This window comes from Crassostrea angulata, chromosome 9 (assembly GCF_025612915.1).
Source record: "Crassostrea angulata isolate pt1a10 chromosome 9, ASM2561291v2, whole genome shotgun sequence".
NCBI lineage: Eukaryota > Metazoa > Mollusca > Bivalvia > Ostreida > Ostreidae > Magallana > Magallana angulata.
This window is the reverse complement of record NC_069119.1, coordinates 19515710-19538825: the sequence shown is the minus strand read 5'-3', so window position 1 is coordinate 19538825 and position 23116 is coordinate 19515710. Positions and strand designations below refer to the sequence as shown.

Sequence of the window (23116 nt, the reverse complement as noted above, 5' to 3'; positions counted from 1 at the left end):
TTTGTAAATATATATCCTCATATTATTATCCCCCAAAAAACCATATTTATGAAAAGGTTTCAAATTTTCCCTATTTCCTTCATGAGTACATGCGTGATTTTTTGTATACCCAATTTATTGTAATGATGATAATATCCATAGCTTTGTTCAATTGATTTCGTGAAAAAAAAATAGCTTCCCGTTTCTGTTTCTCTTTTCTTTTTATCCCCTGCATATACCCAAGCAAAAGGAAATCCGTTTAAAAAATACTTTTTTGAAGCATGACACTACTTATTAATCAGAGTTCAAAATCTTCGCCATTCAGTCAATTGAATGTTACCGATTCACCAGCTTGCACCCGACGTTTTAAATTCATCACGTGACGTCGCTCAATACTTTGTGAATAACATAACAACATGTACACAAGATAGAAGGAAGAAAAAACGTGTGGAATTTCCATGGTGGATAATATCGAGGTTTGTGTAAGTAACAGTCGTTACTATATAAAACGCGGCCAACATCCTGTCATACAGTAAATTAAAACTGTCGGTAGAAAAAATTTTAACTGCCTTGCCTTAAATAAGTTGTGCACAAAAATATTTGTAAGCTTCATGGTTTATTAATCAATTGATCATTATATGTAACCTGAAGAGACATTTAAAGCAAGAGAGGCATATCTCCAATTCTTACTTTCGCTTTAAGCTTGTCTCTCAAACTTAATTGATGTGTGAATGCTTCTTGGTCAAACTTAGAAATGCTATTTTTGTTTGTTTGTTTTTGTTTTTTTTTTTGTTTTTTTTTTTTTTGGGGGGGGGGGGGGGTTGTGTCTATTTTGAAGGCGTTAAATTTCGTTCAAGCAATTATTGTACATTATTGTACATGTATAAATATTCATACAGTTTATTTACAAGGTTTTGTTTTCAGTTTCAGCGCTCCATACCATTGTAAACGATACCACTGTCTATTGTTGCTGATCATTTATAACATCCCATACCATAAAACGAAGCAATACTAAAAAAAGGAGAAATTTCTTCGGTGGTACAAAAAGGGTCAATGCAAGAAAACAAACCCCATTGTAATATAATACCGACATCGACGCAATACAGATAGGGTCTGCAAATTTATAACGATGGAAATTCTATTTCGCACAGCAGAAGAAATATTTAGATACGGAAGCCCTGGTATGTATACAGTTTAGGGTTTTTTTTAAAACTTCCTTTGAGTTATTTTGCAAAACGAAATCGATCAGATCTGAATGGGATAAATAGATATAAGTACTTTTAAAATAAAATATTGTTATTTTTCTCCTTCAAAAGGGGAAGATTGTTGTAGTTCACTGATTTTTTATAGATAGTTATTTTAACTTAATTAAGTAATTACTTCTTTTCACAATTCATACACTGTTGAACTATAGTAGCTATATTACGGAAGCGTATTAGTGTCACGTTGTTTCATCTTGGAAAAAGCCAACTTGAAAGTTGGAGTTTCCAACTTTAATCTTGAAATTTGATCCGTTTGAACTAGGAGTTTTCGAATATTAAAATAAGATTAAATCACAGTCATGTTAATTACGTTGTTAATTGAATGTAATGTTAGAAAGAAGCATATTATGTAGACACACTTAAAATTAAACCAAAATCGTGCAACTTGTATATTTTGATCGTGTCATTATCTACATGGTGTTGATAAAGATGTACGGTGGATTTAAGTACATTCGTCTGAAATTGAAAAAAAATATCGTAATAACAAAAGAGGAAAAAATTGGAAATTCAAAAATTAAAGTTGAAAAGAGCTAGAGCCACGATTTCCTTTCTACTAAATGTAATCAACCACTCTGCTTTGTAATAACAAAAATTAGCCATGCTCAATGTCCTGGATCAGTTTGGGATAATGAAATGGCAAAAACTTTGTAGAACCTAGAGCTCCTAAATTTGGGCAAAAATACGATGAAAATGACTTGGGTCAGTTTGAGATGCAAATGGATTTCCGGTCTAATCCGGAAGAATACGATTATGAGGTTCGCCCGAGAGTGTCTCCCGGTCAACTGTACACTGACGAGGAATTCCCCCTGTGGGTTGCCATGGGCAAAGATCATAACCGGAAGCCCCTGGAGTGGAAACGTCCGAAGGTAAGTGTTAGTTATAGTTATTATATCAAGTCATAGTAGTAATGAAAATATCTTATTGTTGAGATATTAAAAAATATACAAAAATGTGTTAGAAAGATCAACATAACTTTAATGCATTCAAAAACTCTCAATTATCGACAAAATATCTTTCTGAAAGCTCTTTGAAAGCAATTAATTGATACTCATTTTAATTCTGGATTGTGAATTATTCTCAAAACTTATTCCTGCAGAATTTGCTAATGGTCCTTGTTTGTTTGTCACGATCATTCTAACCTCTAAATTCCTAGGAGTTCGCCGAAAAACCATGTCTGTTCTCTAAGGGTACCTCACGCTATGACATTGGTCAGGGATCTATCGGAACTTGTTGGTTCCTCGCCTCCGTGGCCAATATCGCCGACAAACCCAAACTTCTTCGCAGGGTAAGAACATGGCCGCGAATCTCAAAGATAGCAAAATCATTACAATTACATGTACAAAGTTAACTTTTGTTTTTGACCGTTTCCACTCGTAGTACTAAGTGAATGGAGCGCATGTTTACTTACTCAGTAAATGCAAGTACAAAACGTTCATGTATATTATACGTTTACATTTATACTGAGAAATACTGCTTATGCAAACAAAATCCTTAAATTTACATGTAAGACAATTTCAATCTAACTAATAATTCATTGCAAAAACATTGAGCACAAACAGACCAGATTTAGAACACGGGAAGTCATTTTCAGAGCACAAACAGGCCAGATTTAGAACACGGGAAGTCATTTTCAGATTATTCCCCGTGACTCCTACCCCGTGGAACCTCAGAACTATGACGGCATCTTCCACTGTCGATTCTGGCGCTTTGGTATCTGGGATGACGTCTTCATTGACGACTATCTGCCAATCATCTACAAAAAACAGATTTACTCCGCCCACTCTGTCACTGATCCTAACGAGATGTGGGTGTCCCTTCTGGAGAAAGCTTTCGCTAGGTAAATATAATATAAATCAAATTACTTTTACTTGCGTTAACTTTATTTCGATGAACTGGGGATAAACTTATGTCTAGTTCGCGTCGACTATGTTTCGCGACTCGATCTATCCAGACTCTTGCTGCTATAAACAACAATAGGAAAAGAACTTGTTCGCGGCGAGAGTTATTCGCGACGACGATGTTCTTGCTAAACTCACGAAATTTTCTCACACGTGAATGAAAGTTTGTTTGCAGTATTGTATCAGGATTCATGGTTCTCTCCATCGATCATCATTTCATTAATCTTTCTAGATGCATGTATAGGAAGTACTAATTAATCATTAAATCCAGTAAACCAGGTAAAATCCAAAATCCAGCAATTTATTTAATGTAATATCCACTTAAAAAACCGGAAAATGGAGATACTTTAACCTGAATTTTCTCCGCGCCAGAGGAATGGTTTTATTTTCATGGCTATCTGTCTCTAGCTACTGTTATGGTAGCATTTCAGCTAATTTCAATACTTTTGCAGGTAACCCCTGGTCTTCTTCTCGCTTGTTTCAAATCTAAATTTTCAACGAACTTGTTTTCAGGATGTATGGGAGTTACACAGAGGTGAGTGGCGGGGTATCGTCCGACTCCTACATGGCACTTACAGGGGGCGTGCCGGAAGATTTCGACCTGAAAAAACTCGACATGGAGCCTGACCAACTACACACACGTGTCAGGAACGCCCTTTATTCGAACGCTGCGGTTACGTGCGGCACCCCAGTAAGTCCTGCACCACTTGGAAAATCAATAATTACACCTGTAGATATAAGGAATAAGGAATCATTCTTTGAGTATAATGAGGTGATAATTTCGGTCGGGGGGTGATCAAATCCAATAAAGCCCGAAGGGCTATATGATAGATTTGATCACGCCCCGACCGAAATTATCATCTCATAATATTCAAAGAATGATTCCTTATTACTTATATTTATATAATTTTAAGCCATCGTATGATTAAATATTAAAATATAAATAAGCAAACCCCGCTGGCGCCTCAATTTGGCGTCATTTGTATTATGGGTTATATAGTACAAAATCGATACGTAGTGTTATCACAGGCAAAGACACTGGGAAATGTAAATATATTGTGTTAACACTCATTGTCTTTTACCTGTAGTATATTCGTATTTACTTAAAGTTTTATATAGTAGCTTGATATTTCTTTTAACTGTCTACATGTTAACTGTTTATTATGTTCACATAAAATTAGCCAAGTAGATCTCTTGTGAAATGTGTTTCCACCTATTCTTATGACAAATGGTACTTATGATTTTCACTTTGAAAAGTTATTGACATGCGTTATTTAATCAGTATTCCATGGCATCTATTTCCCATTTTTTACAATTAAGGTCACAGATGTTTGAATTTTGAGGATGTACTTAAAAATCAAATCTTCGGAAATCGACGTACGATGAATTTAATTAACACAGTGTCACAGGTGTCTGATGATATAAACATCAATGTATGCTATTAGTATATAAATCTATTGTTCTGACCTTCAGGGCACGTTTGTCAAGAAGTATGGCCTTCTCGGATCACACGAGTACACAATAAACGGCGCCGTTACAGTAAGTTCACATTTCAAAATTCCCGCTTTTAAGAGAGATAACTCTCGATCACTTTTACACATTGCATCTGGAATATGTTTATAATAGCAAAGAACTAAATACTGATAATTTATGTAGGCAAAAGGAGTTCGATTGTTCCGGTTGCGAAATCCTTGGGGTAAAACCGAGTGGATAGGACCATATTCTGATGGGTAAGAAGGACACGTCATAAATCCAATGAATACACAATGTATACAGGCAATTGTGCGTTAATTGAAATTCACGTTAATATCACGTGAAATTCACAGTCACGAATTTTCTAAATGTTTTTCATTTTATCTTTTTTTAAAGGAGTCGGGAATGGCAGAGTATTCAGGGTATCATTGAGGGACCGAACAAAGATGACGGCGAGTTCTACATCTCACTGGAGCACTTCCTGTACCTTTTCACTACCCTGACCATTTGTAACATCACTCCGGATTTTGACAGCGACGGACGGTCCGATTCTCTCAGTTAGTCACTGTTAAATAGAATATTTAGAATAGAACAGCCATGGTAACTTAATAGAGTGTACGATACTCAGTAAGTTACATAAAATTACTTACATGTACTGTATATACATGTATAACAACGAAGCTGTGTTGAAAAAATAATATTTACATTTCTGGGTGTCTTTGTCTATGATAACACTACGAATCAATTTTGTATTGTACAGTCTAATAAATTCAAAAGGCGTATTGTCGATGCTCAAGCGGGTTAACGCGGGTTATGTATTTTTCCTGCAATGTCGCTACCTTCATATCCCGAATGAATCACCAAAGAAAGCATTTTATTGTTTAAATAATTTCAATCGGGGCGTGATGAAATATATCGCTTTATTCGATTTGACCACGCCCCGACCAAAATTATCACCTCATAATACTCAGAGGATATTTCCTTATTCCCCAAACATTCAACTGAAATGTCGTCATGCATCTCTTACAGACTATTGCACCTGTCTGTATGGTCAATGGCAAGGAGAAGAAGCCGGTGGATTCCAGAACAGGATGAAAAATCCAAAGTTTCAGTTTGAAATCGATGAACAAAGTACTAGCATAAGTATTACATATAAAACGTACTAGTATAAGATATCTAGAAACATTGTTTTGAAAAAAGTTTGTTCGTCAAGTACATACAATGTACTTTGTTTACTTTTCCATAGAATTACAATATATCAAATTTATACAAAGGGGGGGGGGGAGTTTAGTTGTTAGAGGTTAAATTAGTAGGAAGTGCATGTATTTTAAAAGGAATTTTCCTAGTAAACACAAGCTAGTAGATGCAAGGATGCAAGAATATACAATACAGTAAAACGCGGCCATAGCGAACACGCTTATAATGAATTGACGCTTACAGCTAAGTGATTTTCCTTCTCCCATGACTATATAACATGTTGTAAACTTGAAGGATATAACGAAAATAAATACGCTTATAACAAAGAAAAATCGTCCATCTCTCGCAATTTGTTATAAGCGGGTTTTACTGTATTGACAAAGTGATTGGTACTGGAAAACAAGTGTTTTCGCTAATATTTTGAAAATAATGGCAAAGCAAATCAAATTTATACGTAAAAACTAAAACGTTAACAAAATGTCCGTATTATAACAATGTTGGTTCTATTTATAGGCTTGGATCAAAATGGAATCATTCCATTTGTTGTTCAGCTTATCCAACGTACAAAACGGAGGAAAGCGCAAAAACTGAGCATACGGGCCGACTTATACCAGGTAAAATAATTATGCTTCTTTTGAATCCGGTCGAGATAATTTCAATTATATTGAGGTTATATACATAATTGCGCTATATATCATACACATGAATCGTGACTACTTGTGCTTTATTGATTCTTTGTAAATGAATGGAAACATTTCTATAAAACAAAAATGAATATCTGCATGTGTAATCTTATAGAGAATTCGAATAAGTCAGAATATATTGTTTTGATTAGTGCACTGAAATATTTTTTATAATATTTATGTCTATGTAAGGTTTTAGAGAATACGTCAGATGATATCCTTGTTCTACAAGAGGAGGGAATCCCCAGTAAAAACTTCACCTACACGTATAGTGAGCATACCCAGATCTCCTTCCGGTTCTCACTCAAACCCGGAAAATACGTCTGTATTCCTTCAGCCATGAACGAAGGTCAAGAACGAGAATTCATGCTCCGCTTGTTCAGCGCTGGTCCGCTAGGGGGCGTAAAGTAAGAACCAAATTATATAATATAATGATTTTCAAATTAAAAGTTATTGCACGTACGTGTATGTTATATGATTGTCCTTAAAGAGATCTATACAGTTTAGCAATAAGATTTATATTCATAACTTTTTATATTTTTATTGATAATCTGTTAATGTCTGTATATAGCTATAAGTGGAATACTGCCTAACACAGTAAAAGTTTTAGTTTTCTTAGACACTCAAAATGTAAAATGAATTTAGTCTCGATCTATATGTTATTTATATAAATTGATTCCCTTATTTTGTACTCTGACAATTATATAAATGTGTAATAGCTGTAACTTTAAACACATACGATTTTTGGATAAAAAAGCACAATTGTGATATGCTATCATTAAAATTTTACAATGTTTAAATAGTTGTTTATTCAATATCATTTTAAAAAACATTTCCGTAGGAAAATAGACTCCAATGAAGTAACGATAATGACCTGTGACGGGGAAGATGCGAAAAGTTACGGTAAGTTACGGAGATGATGTATTGTTTAATAATTTATCTAATATATCTATGTAATAAAAGTGTCTTTTATTTCTTTAATTCTTTATTTATTTATTTAATTTGCTCATTCCGTGAAAACAGTAATATCTAATAAATATTAATGTATGTCATACTGTTGAAGCTTAGATTTTACTTACTAGCGAAATTGGATTATGTTTTACGCATGTCTGAATTTCCTTAAAATTTCCTTCAAATACTGGCTTTAATTTTGTGTGAGAGAAAAAAATCTCTATCTTTCTATTCTTGTATTTGGAAAATTAAATATTTCTCATCAAGTTTTCATTGTACAATCGAGGTATGAGTGTTTATTTTACATGCAAGTAGGCAGGGTAAATTTACTGTGATGGCCAATCGTATTTTGCATTCAATATTCTCAAACAATCGATCAGTTTATTAATAGTAATTATACCGCGAATATGAAAAAATATTGTATATGTACTAATTTCAAAAGTTTTTATGAAATAATGATGGGGGAATCAAGAAATCAGTGTAGATTTCATTATGACTTATTTAGATCATGTGAAGTGTCTCACGGGTCAATGGAGAGCAGGGTCAAACGCAGGGGGACAGGTCTCAAACAGAACCTTCCATATCAATCCACAGATCAAGATCAAATCAAGTAAGAGAGAGAGAGAGAGAGAGAGAGAGAGAGAGAGAGAGAGAGAGAGAGAGAGAGAGAATGTGCTATTGTATTTACAGTTTCGTTAAGTCTCTACTAATTAACAGGTGTTTTACATGTGTAAAATAATGAAAACTCATATTATTTCTTGCTAAGAGTTAATCATGGGTCACCATTGTTCATTTTCTAGGTGACCAGAGAGTAAAATTCCAGTTAATGGTGGATTCAAAAGCTCCTATTGGCTTAAAGCTTTTCAAGGTATTAAAATTTTTTATAAAGTCTTTAAAAACTTATTAAAATTCTTATCACATAGACACATTTTTTGTTTAAAACTAAACGGCCCAGGAACATAATGATTTATTTTTAACGTAGAAACGCCCATTTCTTTCTTTAATTGCATTAATTTTAGGAGGCCGATAATTTATTGCAGCTACAATTATATAACAACTGAACAATTCATTAAAAAAAACAGGCCCAGGTGAATTAAAGATTTATTTTATAAAAAGACTGATAGATTTTGTATTCCTGTTTTCCCTTCTGTTGGGTAAATATTCCACAGTACTGTAATAATTATTGTGTAAACAAAGGCATTGCAATATTATAGTGTTTAAATGTTACTATTAATAGCTAAAGGGGGAGAGTGTTCCCGTTGGAATAGACTGGTTGTACAAACATTACCGAGACGCCGTACGGATGACGGACGGAGATGACGGACCGTTCATCATGGGGAGCTCCGCCCCCGCCGTCTACTCCCTGGAGGCGGGGTCATATGTCTGTCTGCTTCACATGGACGAACCGAACACCGAGAGACGGTTCGCCCTGGTCATTAGGTCGCAAACGCCGTTATATGATATAGAGTGAGTATTAAACAGAACTGCAAGAGAGCATGCGCGGATCTAGACGGGGAAATTCAAATTTCTTTAAATTTACATTTTAGAATGACCGAAAATATACCTCCTTGCAAAATATATTATGTACAATTTAATAGAATTATCATATTTTTTTTATGTTTTCCTGTATTTTTTTTTCAGACCACACCAGATGGAATGAAACAGTAAAGCCAATTTATTAGTTACCTCTTCTGTGACTTTTATTTTACATTGAGACTTTCTACAAGTACATGTCACTGGTTCCGAACATCATGTCATTTGATTTAGCTGTTGACTTTAGCTATAGTTGTGTTTTCCATGCACGTGAAATTATCTTTATATTTTATTGTATATACACTGTGGTTTGGGTAAGAAAAGTAATTTTAAAATCTATGTCGATTTTTTTTTCAAAATATAGTGTGTATTTGGATTTAGATTTACGTAGTGCACTAAGTCTGGTAAAGCCTACTGTATTAACCTCGCATATTTCATCAAAAAAATAATGTTGCAAATCAAGGTAACTTCCATGACCTGTAGATTAGTGAAGTGAGTCTTTTTTGTTTCATTACTAATTGCTTGCGGTGTATGTGTATGTTAAAATGGTTGAAAAATTAAATCAACGAAACTTCAGAAACGATATTTTTATATTGCATAATTATCCTCTAATCTTTAACATTCATTCTTTGTTAAATGTTTTGTGGGTTTTTTTTCAATAACCGTTATTTTTCTATATTGTGAAGCAAAAGCGATTTAACAAAACCGAGAACCTTCAGTATTATGTAAAAGTCTACTTCTTACATCATTACAAGTTGAAAATGACGTACGTCCAAAGCAAAAAATCAACAAATTACGCAAGAACAATATTCTAGAGTTGGTCAAATCTTCCTAATAAATTACAATAAGCCATGATCGACTAATGAAAATAAACACGCCTACGTCACAGATAGCTGTTTGACACAACTTCCAGGGTATTATTAAAATGGCTCTGCATGTGCGTCTTCTCACTTTCTAAGTTGATCCAGCAACTAAACATCGTGCAAGTACCCTCAGGCTGGCAAAACACAACTTCTTAACCAACTTTAGAAGATTAGGATCACGAAATCGATGAAAGAATCATTCTTTAACAATTTATTTGGGAACTCCATAAGCCTCCTTTGGAAGTGATTTATTATATTCTTGCAAGCTCCAAGACATTTTGTCAGAAGAGATTTGGGAGAACAAAAGTATTAAGGCCACCAGGTTACATCAATCTTAACCAATCAATTTGCAAGCAAATAGATTGAAGTCCCAAGTCTGTTTCTGCCATAAGCCTGAGGAAATTGCTTGTTTTGTTTATTTTGGAGGAGGAAAATGTAACGTTTCAAGTCTGTTTATACAACGGCCCTTTGGAAATTGTTGGTTTTGTGTATTATATGGATAATAGAAACATAAGATCATTTGATATGCACTAAAAATGTTTTGCGCTAGTGGTGTGATTAAGTTATCATTCAATTTTATAAGCATTATGAGAATAAAATTATAAAACATATAGATAGATTTTGTTCTTCTTTATTTGTCAGATTCTAACATAAGAAGTCAGCCCAATATTTCTCCATGCCACAATACCAAAAATAGCACTAAATATAAGTAGCCATCCATCCCAGCACAGAAAGTTTTAAAAAATATTGCACATTAATATGGACTGTTGAATGAACAGTTACGTGTATATGTGACTGGCATCACTGAATAATAATACAACTTCATAAAGTGAAATACAATACATGTAGCGACATACCTTAATTAATTAAGTATGCATACAATGTGTACAATACAAACATCCTTCCTTGTTTCGTGTACAACAATCCAAATTTATAAATCAATTTTTAAGATAGCCTTCTGTGAAAATTAAAACCAAAGTGGTGATGATATACCCACAACAAAAAACTTAAAACATGTGAGTCATGGGTCAAAGTAGAAAGACTACTGTCAACCTAATAAACTATATAATATTTAATTGTTTACACACCAAATGCTGATCATAGTAACTACACAGTAAAGTAAAATGTACCCATATCTTTATAATGACTTCCTTAAAAATTAATAAATGGAGCAGAATAAATCATACTAACAGTATTCTGATAAGTCAAAATCTTATTCATGTAAATGAGGCAAAATATAAAGGCAAGTTACAACCACTTAAGCACAATGATAAATAGCCCTTGGTCAGAAATTCATCATCCTGCTTCACGCTACTTTCTTTGCTCCTAATGTTGAAGGCCAGGACACCAATAAATTATTAGAACATGTACATATTAAACTTCATAAGATGGTTGAATGGAATAAGCCGGTTACACAGATAGATGGACTTCATTTGCCCAAAGCTTTCACTCTTTGGTCTAGACTCTCACAATTTGCTTGGATTGTGCCACTGTTTTCTTTGAACATTGCTTGCAGCTGAAAAAAAGAATTAGGAATAAATCAAAACGATACCTGCAAATGTATTTTTATTCAAAGAATGAAAGTTTTGATTCAAGAATATCAACAAAATCTAGCTGTTTTGGCACATGTAGTCAATTTACTAATTTTTCATAGTAAAAAAAAAAAATTTAAGAGATGGCAAAAGAAGATGTGAGAACATACTTTGCTTCAACTTTTTCAACTTATTGGCAACTATGGTAATGAGAAATGAACCTAACTTGACAATGTATCAAGATGACAAACACACGTGACTAATTTGATGTTAGCCTTACAATCAATGTCCATGATATTGTGCAAGACCTATCACAATCAATGACCATGACTTTTTGTCATGTCAGGGTAACTGTTTGATCTATATCATGAGTACCTGAGCCTTACCTTTTTCATCATGTCTCCATGAGCCCCTAGTGTGGTGGTAATCTCTTGTTGGGCATTGTCTAGGTGTGACAACAGCTGACTAAACTGTAGGGCTGTAAACAGAAAACATGATATCTGACTAAATGGTATAGCTATAAACAGAAAACATGATATCTGACTAAATGGTATAGCTATAAACAGAAAACATGATATCTGACTATATGGTAAAACTATAAACAGAAAACATGATATCTGATTCAATGGTTGAGCTATAAACAGAAAATATGATATCTGATAGAACAGTAGAGTTATACACAAAAATGAAATATTTAACCTAATTTAAAAAAAACACTGTTATTACATCATACTGTTAACTGATTGAAAATGCATTTTAACTTCTCTGTCAATTATTTCAAAAATTTTAACATAATTCTTGCAATTTTTTGAAAATTTAAATAATTTAATTACGAAGTATAAAGCACTACATGCTTAGAAGTAATCTGTTTTCATAAAATTTTAATGATTTTTACACTTCAGTATAGGACCTACATATATTTCATTATTTTGTACTTAATAATACCTTGTTCATGAAGGTCTTTGAGAGACACTAGTCTGTCCACAACATGGGGCAAAGTGTCTCTTATAGAGTCCCATTTCTTCACCATATCATACAACTCTGTTACCTATAAAACAAAATTAAATTTTGATTTTTAAAAAAGACGACCATTAGAATTCCATTTTAATATAAATTAGAGATTCTCTTTGTAAGAAAATCTACACCCTCACTAATGCTCAAAAAAAGACTTTAAACTCTTCTCCACTGACAGCCTCAGTCTCAAATGAGGTAAAGTTTAAGGTCACATAATCACTTAATTGTTCAGATATGAGTAATTTTATGATCCAATATTTCAATGGGTTATAGCAAAATTGTTCTGTAATTAATTCACATGAGGGATTTGCAGTATTCAATGTTAAATTTCCTTTCTTTCTTGCTAGACTCTACCTTATTTTGTCTATCGAGGTCAGCTTGACCTGATTTCTTCTCTCCGATCTGGTTGAGTTTCTGTAGGACACTGGCCAGACGGACGTCCACCTGGTCCAGGTTACTGGGCTCCAACAGGGACAGCTTGGAGTTCAGTACCCCCACAGACTCCTGTCAACAACAACTAAGTGTATATCTAACAACAAACCACAACTATAAAACAACAAATACACTAGTGTACTGAATACTAGGCCACCTTTAAAATAGTGTCAATTTGCGCCTTACTTTCTTACAAGAAAATACCCAAGCCATGACTCAGATATGTTTATCATATTCCAATCCCCTGGCACCAAATGTTAAAAATGTTTTTTTTTCTAGTAAGATAATTTCCTGTATTGTTGCCATTTTGAAAACCCCAGAGAGACAGACATACAGCCAAACACTTACCACAATACCCTTGTTGTCTGTGTCAGCAGTTAAGATTCCCTAAAATACAGAATATTTAAAATTATAACTTTACTTTTTAAAACTGTGAATTTGGTAAAAATTTATGAGAGAGATAGGATGGACCATGTAGATTATACACTGACCACTTTATCTGATCCCTGCCCGAGCACTGCCTCCAGCCTCTCTAGTCTCTCTTCTAGCTTGGCCACCTGAGGAAATATACAAGGTAAAGATTAATGCAGCACAAAACATAAAGCTGCCTTTTTGTTGAAATAGTGTTTGTTGGGTAAATTATTCATTTTCATATACCTTAATCAGAATACATGTAATCTATTATGGATAATATACAATTATGAATGATCATTTTAATCTACAATAATAGATAAGCATGTGATCTCACATCTTTGTCTTCCTTTATTATAAAAACAATTGAGATACTAAGTGGAATTGCATGCAATTACCCTGGCATTTCTACTGAACTGTGCCTGCTCTGGTCTGTAAAACAGTTCATAGGTCACACAACTGCTGTCGGTTTTGGCCCCAGCTGGTGCTTTACCCTCCGTTGGTTTATAAGCAGCCAATTCAGTCAGAAGGCGTCTATCAAGAGAAAACAAAATTAGGTACATGTACATATGACTTTTGGTACATCAAAATTTATCGTAGACGTCAACCTTATTTTAAGCATTCCCATCTTGATATTTCAAAGTTCAAATATAGTAAAAAAGAAAATCACAATGTTTGTTAATTACTTTTAGCTGTTGCATGTTTTAAAATCAAAAATTGAACATCAAAAGCTATAAACCTATCCTTACTTCTTTAATTGACCTTGAGGATCTGAGAGGTCGACCTTGGCCTCTGGCCCCAACAGTTTCTCCAGGTGAAGGTCATTAAGCTGGTGCTGTAGATACTCCAGCTGTTTGCTGATGTCCACCGGGGAGATTTTCTCTGCCGTGGCGTCTTTCTTCACGTTTTCCTGGATCGCGTTGACTTCCTCGCCAAGCTCGCGGATCTCATGTTGGAGTCTCTGTAACTTTTGTTGGGGAGTCTCTATCTTACTGGCGCCTTCCTCCAACTGCATTGAAAACAAGTGGAGTTTAGTCACTGAGATCAAGACATGAAATCAAAAATAAATTAGTACTGCATGCATACTGTAAACCAACTTTTATTTGTGACGAATTTATTTTGCTATATACTTCCGCTAAACTGGTTTGTGCCACCTAATGTTCGCATTCAAGCCTTATCCAGACCTGTCTTGTTATAGCAATCATACGATTACAACTGATTCGCAGCAAGAAATACTCGCAACAATGAGGCCCTCGTGACCCTTGCGTAAATTTCTCGCACGTGAATAAAAGTTGGTTTACAGTATTCAACACTTTTTGTGTTCTCTTTACCATCTCATACTCTGTCTTCTCAACATCATATCCAGTTCTCCTGGACCTACTTATTCTATCAGAGAAATCTGTAAGCAAAATAGACCTTAGAATTACAAACTTTACCTCAGAAGTTTATTGAACATTCCCTTACATTTTCAATATTCACATGATAATCATGAGAAGAGTTTCTCATAGATGAATCATTTTTGTTATTGGTGAAAATTCATGCATAGAGAGTATTACTTTTTGACGGCCAATAATAAGGTTTATCAATATATTCTATACATAACCCATCAAAGCAAATACTGACCTAGTCCCTCAGCTTTAACTTGGGCACCTTTGAATTTTCCCAGGGCAGCTTTGGTGTCCAATGCCAGGTTTTCTACATTTTCATTTCCTTCATCCTTAATTTGCAAAAAGAAAATAATGTATTACTTCATGTACAATTTCTTACTGCACGATTAAGAATATATTGTATTTCATTCAACAGGCATATAAGATTAAAAAAAAAAAAACCCTTACAGGTAATTTCAATTTGTCTTTATTTATAAAATAAAAAATTGTACATTTATATGTCATTGACAAGATCACTGCATATACTTGGGGCTGCTGTTACATGACTGTATACATACAATGTATAGCTATTTTAATCTCTTTCATGCAATAAAACAAGCTTCAATTAACGCTGGCCTCTTAACTGAAAAAAATGCACTGATCTAGATTAGCACAGATTGGAGGTTTTTAAAGGTAAAACCCCTGTTTATGAATTTTCCCCCGAGCTGCCTACGATCATCCCTGAACTTTTGAGACCACCCCTGTGGTATCACCTAGTGTTTACCCATAATGCACAAGATTATTTCCGTTTCAGTTTTGTTCGGGCATTTGAGAAGAAAAGCCGCATGCTTTTTCTTCAATTCAATGTTTTAAGCCTTACAATGGATAAATGGTGTTGATTTCTATTAGTAAATCACAATGAATTAAATAGGTTGGCATAAAACTGCTGTTGTAACAAGATGGGAGAAATAAAGTCAGACCAGACCAGGATTCAAACCCGGGCCCCCTGAATCTCTAATCAGGTGCTCTAGCAACTGAGCTAATTGACGCTGGTATTCAAACCGGTCTGACAGTCACATTCCTTGCCCTTAAATGATTTTTCACCTTTGGAATATCACTCCCGGTTCTTTCCCTGGCAGAAGATAACCTCTCAGTTCATGGGATTGGTAATAGTACCAAATGTTACGCCATGGGAGAAATCAAAATGGACCAGACCAGGATTCAAACCTGGGACCCCTGAATCTCTAATCAGGTGCTGTCTCTCAGCTATCTGGCACTGGTATACAAACCAGTCTGACTGTCACATTAATATAACAAACTAAACAAAGTCCATGGTCCTATTAATAGGAGGAAACAAATGAAATTCTTTCGACACAGTCACTCAATAAATACCTGTGGTGACTGCATAGCCTGGTCATCTTCTGGCAAGTCCTCTGTTTCATAGACATCGGGAGCGTCGTGATCCTAACAAAAACAGGATTTTCAGCTAATCATAGATTAAAATAACATGTGCATTTAATTGACTATATACATCTTCGTTTTTACAACTCTGCAGACATATACCTTGATATTGTAATTTACAACAGGGCTTATGTATAATTGAGGAATTGGCATGTTGAGGAAATTCGAATGCCATTAAAATACAGTATTTCAAGGGACTGATATGTAACATGAGACAATAAGCATACGTAGGAAACTGAAGTATATAAAATTCCAACGAAAACTTACAATTCCTGGAAGATTTGCATATTTTGGATCTGCCATCTCTGCTGTCTGTCAGTAGCTGAGTAGTGGAGATTATTCATGCAAAGTCAGAGTCATGCGTATGTTTGTTTATATTTTTACCTACGGATCAAAAATATTTAAGACTTCTCTATGAATTATTTCAGATCTATAAAAATAAATCTTCATACCAAATATCTTTAAAAAAAAAAAAGAAATTTTCAGCTGAATTGAATATACTTTTATGTAAATTGATTCAGCTTCATATTTTGAAAGCTACAAAAACTCCGTTTTTATCCGAATATTTTTTATTTCCTGGCAGATGTTAAAAGCACTAAATGTACATTGATTTGCATCCACATCAACATTGTGAAAGTAGGGTAGTTGTCTGTTGGAGCAAAATCTGGTGTTGTTTGACAGTTTAGGATTTAATATATTTGCGTCAGAATAGTTTCGGTGTCCAGTGAAATAGTGCAAACTGTATTTACAGTTTTTATTCATGATTATTGATGGAGAGAATCGGACAAGCAAATGTTTAATTTAGATATCTTTTTAAAAATGGGGAATTGTGTGTGTGGACGTGAAGCACTTACCATCAACAACAGAAGATTCTATATAAGGAATAGACTAGGAGAGGGGTAAAACATTTAGCATACATGATAACTTATATTACACGATAAGCTCAACAACTCAAGCTGAATCACACCAGCATACTAGATCTTTCATGGAAGTTTCAAAAATCTATCAAGATCATCTTAAGGGGTAGAATGTGATGGCCAGACTGGTTTGATAGCTACATGTACATGTAGCAAGAGCCAGAGAGCTTAGTTGGTTTACTAGCACCTTACTAGAGAAGGAAAGGGCCCAGGTTCAAATCCTGGTCTGGTCTATCTTTATTTCACTCATCCTGTTACACATAAATTACCTCATAATTATTTCATTCTCCACCTGTAGAATTCTTTAACAGTTTCACATTTAGATAATTTGGTATTGGTATTCCAAATAACTTTATTAGGTATTGAAAATTTTATGATGCTCTAAGATATGAACAATTACCAATAATTCGATATCCTATGCAATCTTTTTTACAGGGGTTTCAGTTATGTTGATTTAATAGAAGATGCTAGAAACCACAAAGACTATGCCTTGAAGCGAATCACATGTCACTCCAAAGAGGAGGAACGAGTGGCCGCACAGGAAGTAGAACTGATGAGGCGATTCAAACACCCGAATATCATTCCCCTGGAAGAATCGGCCAACATCAAAGTCAGCAAATACTCCAAAACCCTGGACATCCTCAGCGAAGTCCTAATTGTCATGCCATACTACTGTGTAAGTACCTGTCTAAAAGATCAAATGTCAGATCAAGAGAATAATTCTGAAAAGTCCATGTCAGACATGAGATTTTTAATATAGCTTTAGAATAAGTAAGAATACATAAAGAAATGTTTTGTGATGTACCTGGTAAATTAAGATTTTAGCTTGTTTATTATTCTCAATATTCCATTAACCCATTCATATATCTCCCATGCTACTTTATCATGAATTTATTAATACGGTTATCATTGTTCATCAACATGATCAATAAATCACAAACATGTAGGTTGAAAGTAACAATTTTAGTTTAATATGAGGAGCATTTGGAAATACTTGATTGTATATATTTCATATTTTCCTTTGTAGAGAGGTTCTATTCAAGACCATATTGATAAGTTAAGTAAAAAGTCCGAAAAAATCCCAGAGGAGCAAATTTGGACTATGTTTCGAGGCCTTTGTCAAGCAGTTAAAGAGTTTCACAGTCAGAATCCACCGTATGCTCACAGGTATGACCAAAAAAAGAGTCTTTAGTCTTTGACATTCTCTAGCTTAAAGAATATGATAATCACAATATATTTATTTTTTTACCAGTACATGTAGTCTTTGAACAGGAAAGTATATCTTTAAAAACAGGCCAATTCTTCAGCTGTATCTCTAAAAATCTCTTTGATATGCAAAATGTGTTGGAGGTGTTTTAGAACTTTAGACCCATTTTTTTCCTTTTGTAGAGACATAAAGCCTGCCAATGTGATGATAGCTGATGATGGGTCACCGATTCTGATGGATCTTGGGTCAGCCAACCTGGCCAGGGTGGAGGTCTCTAATGCCAAAATATCTCGACAACTACAGGTTCTATTGCTTGTTATTTTTTCACATTATGGCTGAATAGTTTTTGCACCAAAAAAAAATTTTGTTCATAGTTTTGTTTTTGTTAAACTACCCTAGGCTACCCAGATCAGATTGTTTATCATTTGAATAATTTTCTATTGGTATTATACATGTAGAACCATTTTAACAAGAGCTTGTACTTTGGGTACTGTGGAATCATCGAAATTCGTGGTGGCTGAATTTTCGTCGTATTCGTGGGTCGCTCTCCCCCACGATAATTTACACCCTCAACAAAAGGAATTTAGGAAAGAGTTATCTTTGTTACTGAAACTGAAAACCGACGCATCCACGAAATTACATCCCCATGAATAAGCAAAAACCCACAATCCACGAAAATTGGCCCCCACGAATTTAAATGATTCCACAGTAGTTGGTGTCAAACAGCAATGTGACGTAGGCCTGTCTATTTCATTTAGGCCACTCAGCCTTTGCTCTTTGAAATCAACAAGAAAAATGATAGTAACGTCATACTGAAAGTCAGAAGCCTTGTTAAAATGGTTCTATATATGTTTACTGGTAGATAGATTTTTTTTTTTTAAATCTATAAAACAAAAGGAGAACTCTTGATAAATAATGTCCCCAAAACAACAAATGCATACAATCATGAAAATTTGTTCTGTGGTCAGTACATGCACATGTATATTGGTATAAAAATGTATAAGACATTGAAGTTGATACAAGATAATTTATAATTTTTTTCTGTATTAAAGGATGAGGCAGCTGAGCGATGCTCCATGTTTTATCGTGCCCCGGAACTCTTCAATGTGGAGGTGGGATCCAGTGTGGATGAGCGGACAGACATTTGGGTAAGACAAAGCGGAGAAAAGTTTCATTAATCATCAAGTACATATGTAAAAGGTCTTTCATGATGAGTGACCTAATCTTTTACTTACATAAAATTAAGATGGTGTTATATTCATATTTGTTTGTTGGTTTACATATATACATGTACCTGGTATATCCATGATTTTTTATCTGCTCATTTTCTCAGATGATAAGGTGAATTATATTAAGGTTTCTCCATTATAGAATTTGTTTTCCAGTCTCTAGGATGTCTACTTTATGCCATGGCGTTCCTAGAATCTCCGTATGATAAACTATACGCTCAAGGCGGCAGTATGGCCTTGGCCACGCAGAGTGATAACGTGAAATTTCCCGACAATTCTGGGTAAGTTCAGAAATAAGTACATGTAAATACATGTTTGTCTAATGATATTTATGTAATGTAGATACAGTCGTACTGTACTGTAGCACTATATTTATGTAATGTAGATACAGTCGTACTGTACTGTAGCACTATATTTATGTAATGTAGATACAGCCGTACTGTACTGTAGCACTATATTTATGTAATGTAGATACAGTTGTACTGTACTGTAGCACTATATTTATGTAATGTAGATACAGTCGTACTGTACTGTAGCACTATATTTATGTAATGTAGATACAGTCGTACTGTACTGTAGCACTATATTTATGTAATGTAGATACAGTCGTACTGTACTGTAGCACTATATTTATGTAATGTAGATACAGTCGTACTGTACTGTAGCACTATATTTATGTAATGTAGATACAGTCGTACTGTACTGTAGCACTATATTTATGTAATGTAGATACAGCCGTACTGTACTGTAGCACTATATTTATGTAATGTAGATACAGTCGTACTGTACTGTAGCACTATATTTATGTAATGTAGATACAGTCGTACTGTACTGTAGCACAACTTTACTCATAACACAAATTATTGGCAAACCTTATTGATAACCAAAAATATCTTCATGTAGACTGTTTTAGCACTTTAGACGTTTTGATTTGATTTCTAGGGTTCAGGGTGGATGATATATATACAGTCATGTAAAATGTACTTACATGTACATGTAGATGTGGAATTCATTCAACTCATGAGCTGTTTTGGGCTTTCACATCATTCCATAGTTTCTTTCCCAAATTAATACTTTTTTACTACTCTATTCAGAGTGTATTTTTCAGTATCCGGTATTTATCTAAAAGATGTACATGTCTTGACTGTCTTATTTTTAGATATTCAAGTGCAATACATGAACTAATTCTGCGGCTGATGAAAGTGAATGTAGCAGAGCGGCCATTTATTGACAATGTTCTGGAAATTGTGGAAGAAAACTACAGGAAATTCCAAAACCAAGTCTGACCAACCAGACTATATATCAATATAAAGCGGTTCTGCCCCGATTGGTCTTTTCAGTTTGCAATGCAATCCAAGAAGAATGTCTCTACATTCATTTAACACAACATTCCATTGGTATGCATGTGTTTTGTGCAATGCAAGTAATCAAGGGAACAAGTAATGTTATTATTGTATTGTAATTTATATTTTAGAGCGCCTGTGTTAATGACTTGCATGAAGTCAAGAAAAAACAGTAATCGTAAAATTGCAAATTAAGATTTTTGGTAACAATTCAATCGTATTTATTCATGATTATCAATGAGGAAATTTTATGTATTAAAACTATGCATTCCACAAATTACCAGATACAAATCATGCCCAATGTTAAATTCTATACAAAGCATTGAAAGTATTAAGGTGAATGTAGTAAAATTGCTGTAACATATCATTGCATTGCTTCATGACATCAAAGTATTGGAATTCTTAGCCTTTCTTGTGTATGTGGCTTGATGGCTTTACAGTATTTTGCCTTTTTTGGGATTAAATTTCTCAAGGTTTGTTTGCATAATTATTTTTTCATGAAAATTATAAATATCATAATAATGTGCTTACTCTTTTTCGCAACAAGAATTAATGTAGGAAGAACATTAGAAATTTACACAAAAACAACAATACAGTGGTTTTTCTTCCCATATTTTACATGTACCTAATTGGATACAATGACAAATTGTCAGGTTTTCAGAACCAAAATCCATATGCACTGTATAAACTATTAATATTTCACAATTATTCATGCTGGGCATTTTTAGTGTCAGATGCAACTTGTTATACATATAGGGTTGTCATTCTTTGCTTTGTATACCATAAAAGGAGATTCCTGTTGTAAAATGCAGTTTATATATACTTATTGAATTATCAATTTCAGTAAAGATCACTTTCTAATGGAACTTTGAATTTTTCAAAGGATAAATGAAAATTATAATCTCACTCCTATATGAAATTCCTGTTCACATTATATATATCAGGAAGAAGTGAAACTAGAAGTATGTTAATTTATGCTATGTGTGCATGACAATACCAACCATAACTAGTACACTTATTAGATCAATTAAAAATGCTAGATTGCCAACAAATTAACCATCAGATCTACCTAAAATTGTAAGATATGATTTGTTAAGCTATTAACGATTATTTAGTACAGAAAAAATCAATACGTTTTATCATTTAAATTTTGGTATTTTCCTTTATTTTTTTTTACATAGAGTTCTTCTTCTAAAGGAGATCAATATAGTGTAAACATGGCCATGACCATCGAGCCCTCTTAAAAAAGTTTAAAATGTTTTTGCAAACATCTGAAGGAACTGAGTGATGAGAGCAGTCGGAGTCTTCACTCTCTTCATTAATCAAATCTTTTAATGCATAGGGAAAATATAAACAGTGATGTACATTTAATGGACGGTCTTACTTGGCACTTGAAAAATAAATGTCGAAATTGTTCTTGGTCTTTTTAAAATTAATGCATTTTTTAATTTATTTTGCATTATTTATTTATGACTATCTGCATTTATTATTTTAGCAAAACTGTTATGATTTAAGGTACACTGACTTATCTAACAAGAGAGATAACTCTCATTAAAAACATGATTCTCCTCTATAAGGTATTCGGGTATTGTGCTCATTTCTGTTATTTTGGATAATTGTATGCTATGTTAGAGAGGAATTGTATTTTACAATAGTTATTAATTGTAATTTATTTACGAGATTGGCAATTGTGCATATCTGTTAATAAATAATTTCAAATTGAAATTGGTTTGAATGATAACTAAAACTTAAGTTATATGAAATCAATGATCCACTTGAAGTTTTAAATTGAATTTAATATTACAAATGATTATGATTCAAAGGCACGTTACGTTAACTTTTAAATCCAAGTAATTATCAGACATATTATGAAATTTTTAAGTAATTAATTTTTTTTTTCGAATAGGTACGTGTAAATATGTAAGCTTTTTGCTTTGTGTCAGTCTTTTTTTCCGATTTCAATAGAAAAATTTAATGCAAACATTACAGGATATACATGTAATATATGCGTGTTTTATGCGATATTCAAGTGATCACGAAAAGCAAAAATTAATATTAATTCTTGCGGAAATACACGAATAAACGGTAATACTCCTACAGAGTGAGTAAAATCAGGGTCGTTCATGGCGTTTGTTTACCGGATGTTGCGCGTCGTTTCTATTTCAAAACATTTTCTTACCAAATGCTTCCTCCTATGAATTGAATTCTATGTTCTGATAAAAAAGTTTTAGTTCAACGATTCAGATTTTAAGCTCTCATCCTTTTGTATGCGTACAATGTAAACAGCATTGCGTAACATTTGTCATCAAAATTGAACATATTTTCAGATTAAAAAATTAAAATGAATTTTTGGTCAACCTTATA

At 33.7% G+C, this 23116-nt stretch overlaps 3 protein-coding genes across 4 annotated transcripts; 2 read left to right on the top strand and 1 right to left on the bottom strand.

Moving 5' to 3' along the window:
* Positions 1 to 320: 320 nt before the first annotated feature.
* LOC128162988 (calpain-8-like) lies at positions 321 to 9814 on the top strand. Of its 2 annotated transcripts, none has more exons than XM_052826456.1 (17): positions 321 to 461; positions 904 to 1160; positions 1893 to 2107; positions 2395 to 2526; positions 2876 to 3078; positions 3653 to 3830; positions 4613 to 4678; positions 4796 to 4869; positions 5009 to 5169; positions 5642 to 5743; positions 6323 to 6423; positions 6685 to 6899; positions 7334 to 7395; positions 7949 to 8053; positions 8244 to 8311; positions 8681 to 8910; positions 9085 to 9814. In XM_052826456.1, the coding sequence occupies exons 2-17, from the start codon at positions 1109 to 1111 to the stop codon at positions 9101 to 9103; spliced, it is 1983 nt and encodes a 660-aa protein (XP_052682416.1). In that variant the 5' UTR covers positions 321 to 461; positions 904 to 1108; the 3' UTR covers positions 9104 to 9814. The 2 variants fall into 2 exon arrangements, with proteins under 2 accessions (XP_052682416.1, XP_052682417.1); XM_052826457.1 differs by having other exon boundaries at positions 393 to 455.
* Positions 9815 to 10452: 638 nt separating this feature from the next.
* On the bottom strand, positions 10453 to 16414 carry LOC128162989 (dynactin subunit 2-like). The gene is made up of 12 exons (XM_052826458.1): positions 16324 to 16414; positions 15988 to 16059; positions 14852 to 14945; positions 14560 to 14627; positions 13978 to 14237; positions 13627 to 13762; positions 13309 to 13374; positions 13166 to 13204; positions 12740 to 12889; positions 12317 to 12419; positions 11758 to 11849; positions 10453 to 11355 (listed from the first exon to the last, which is right to left on the bottom strand). The coding sequence occupies exons 1-12, from the start codon at positions 16357 to 16359 to the stop codon at positions 11269 to 11271; spliced, it is 1203 nt and encodes a 400-aa protein (XP_052682418.1). The 5' UTR covers positions 16360 to 16414; the 3' UTR covers positions 10453 to 11268.
* Positions 16415 to 16656: 242 nt separating this feature from the next.
* Positions 16657 to 22477, top strand: LOC128162986 (serine/threonine-protein kinase 16-like). The gene is made up of 7 exons (XM_052826455.1): positions 16657 to 16955; positions 17409 to 17649; positions 18001 to 18140; positions 18363 to 18483; positions 19233 to 19328; positions 19566 to 19690; positions 20569 to 22477. Exons 1-7 carry the CDS (start codon positions 16849 to 16851, stop codon positions 20693 to 20695), a joined length of 957 nt encoding a protein of 318 aa, XP_052682415.1. The 5' UTR covers positions 16657 to 16848; the 3' UTR covers positions 20696 to 22477.
* The last annotated feature ends 639 nt before the right edge of the window (positions 22478 to 23116 follow it).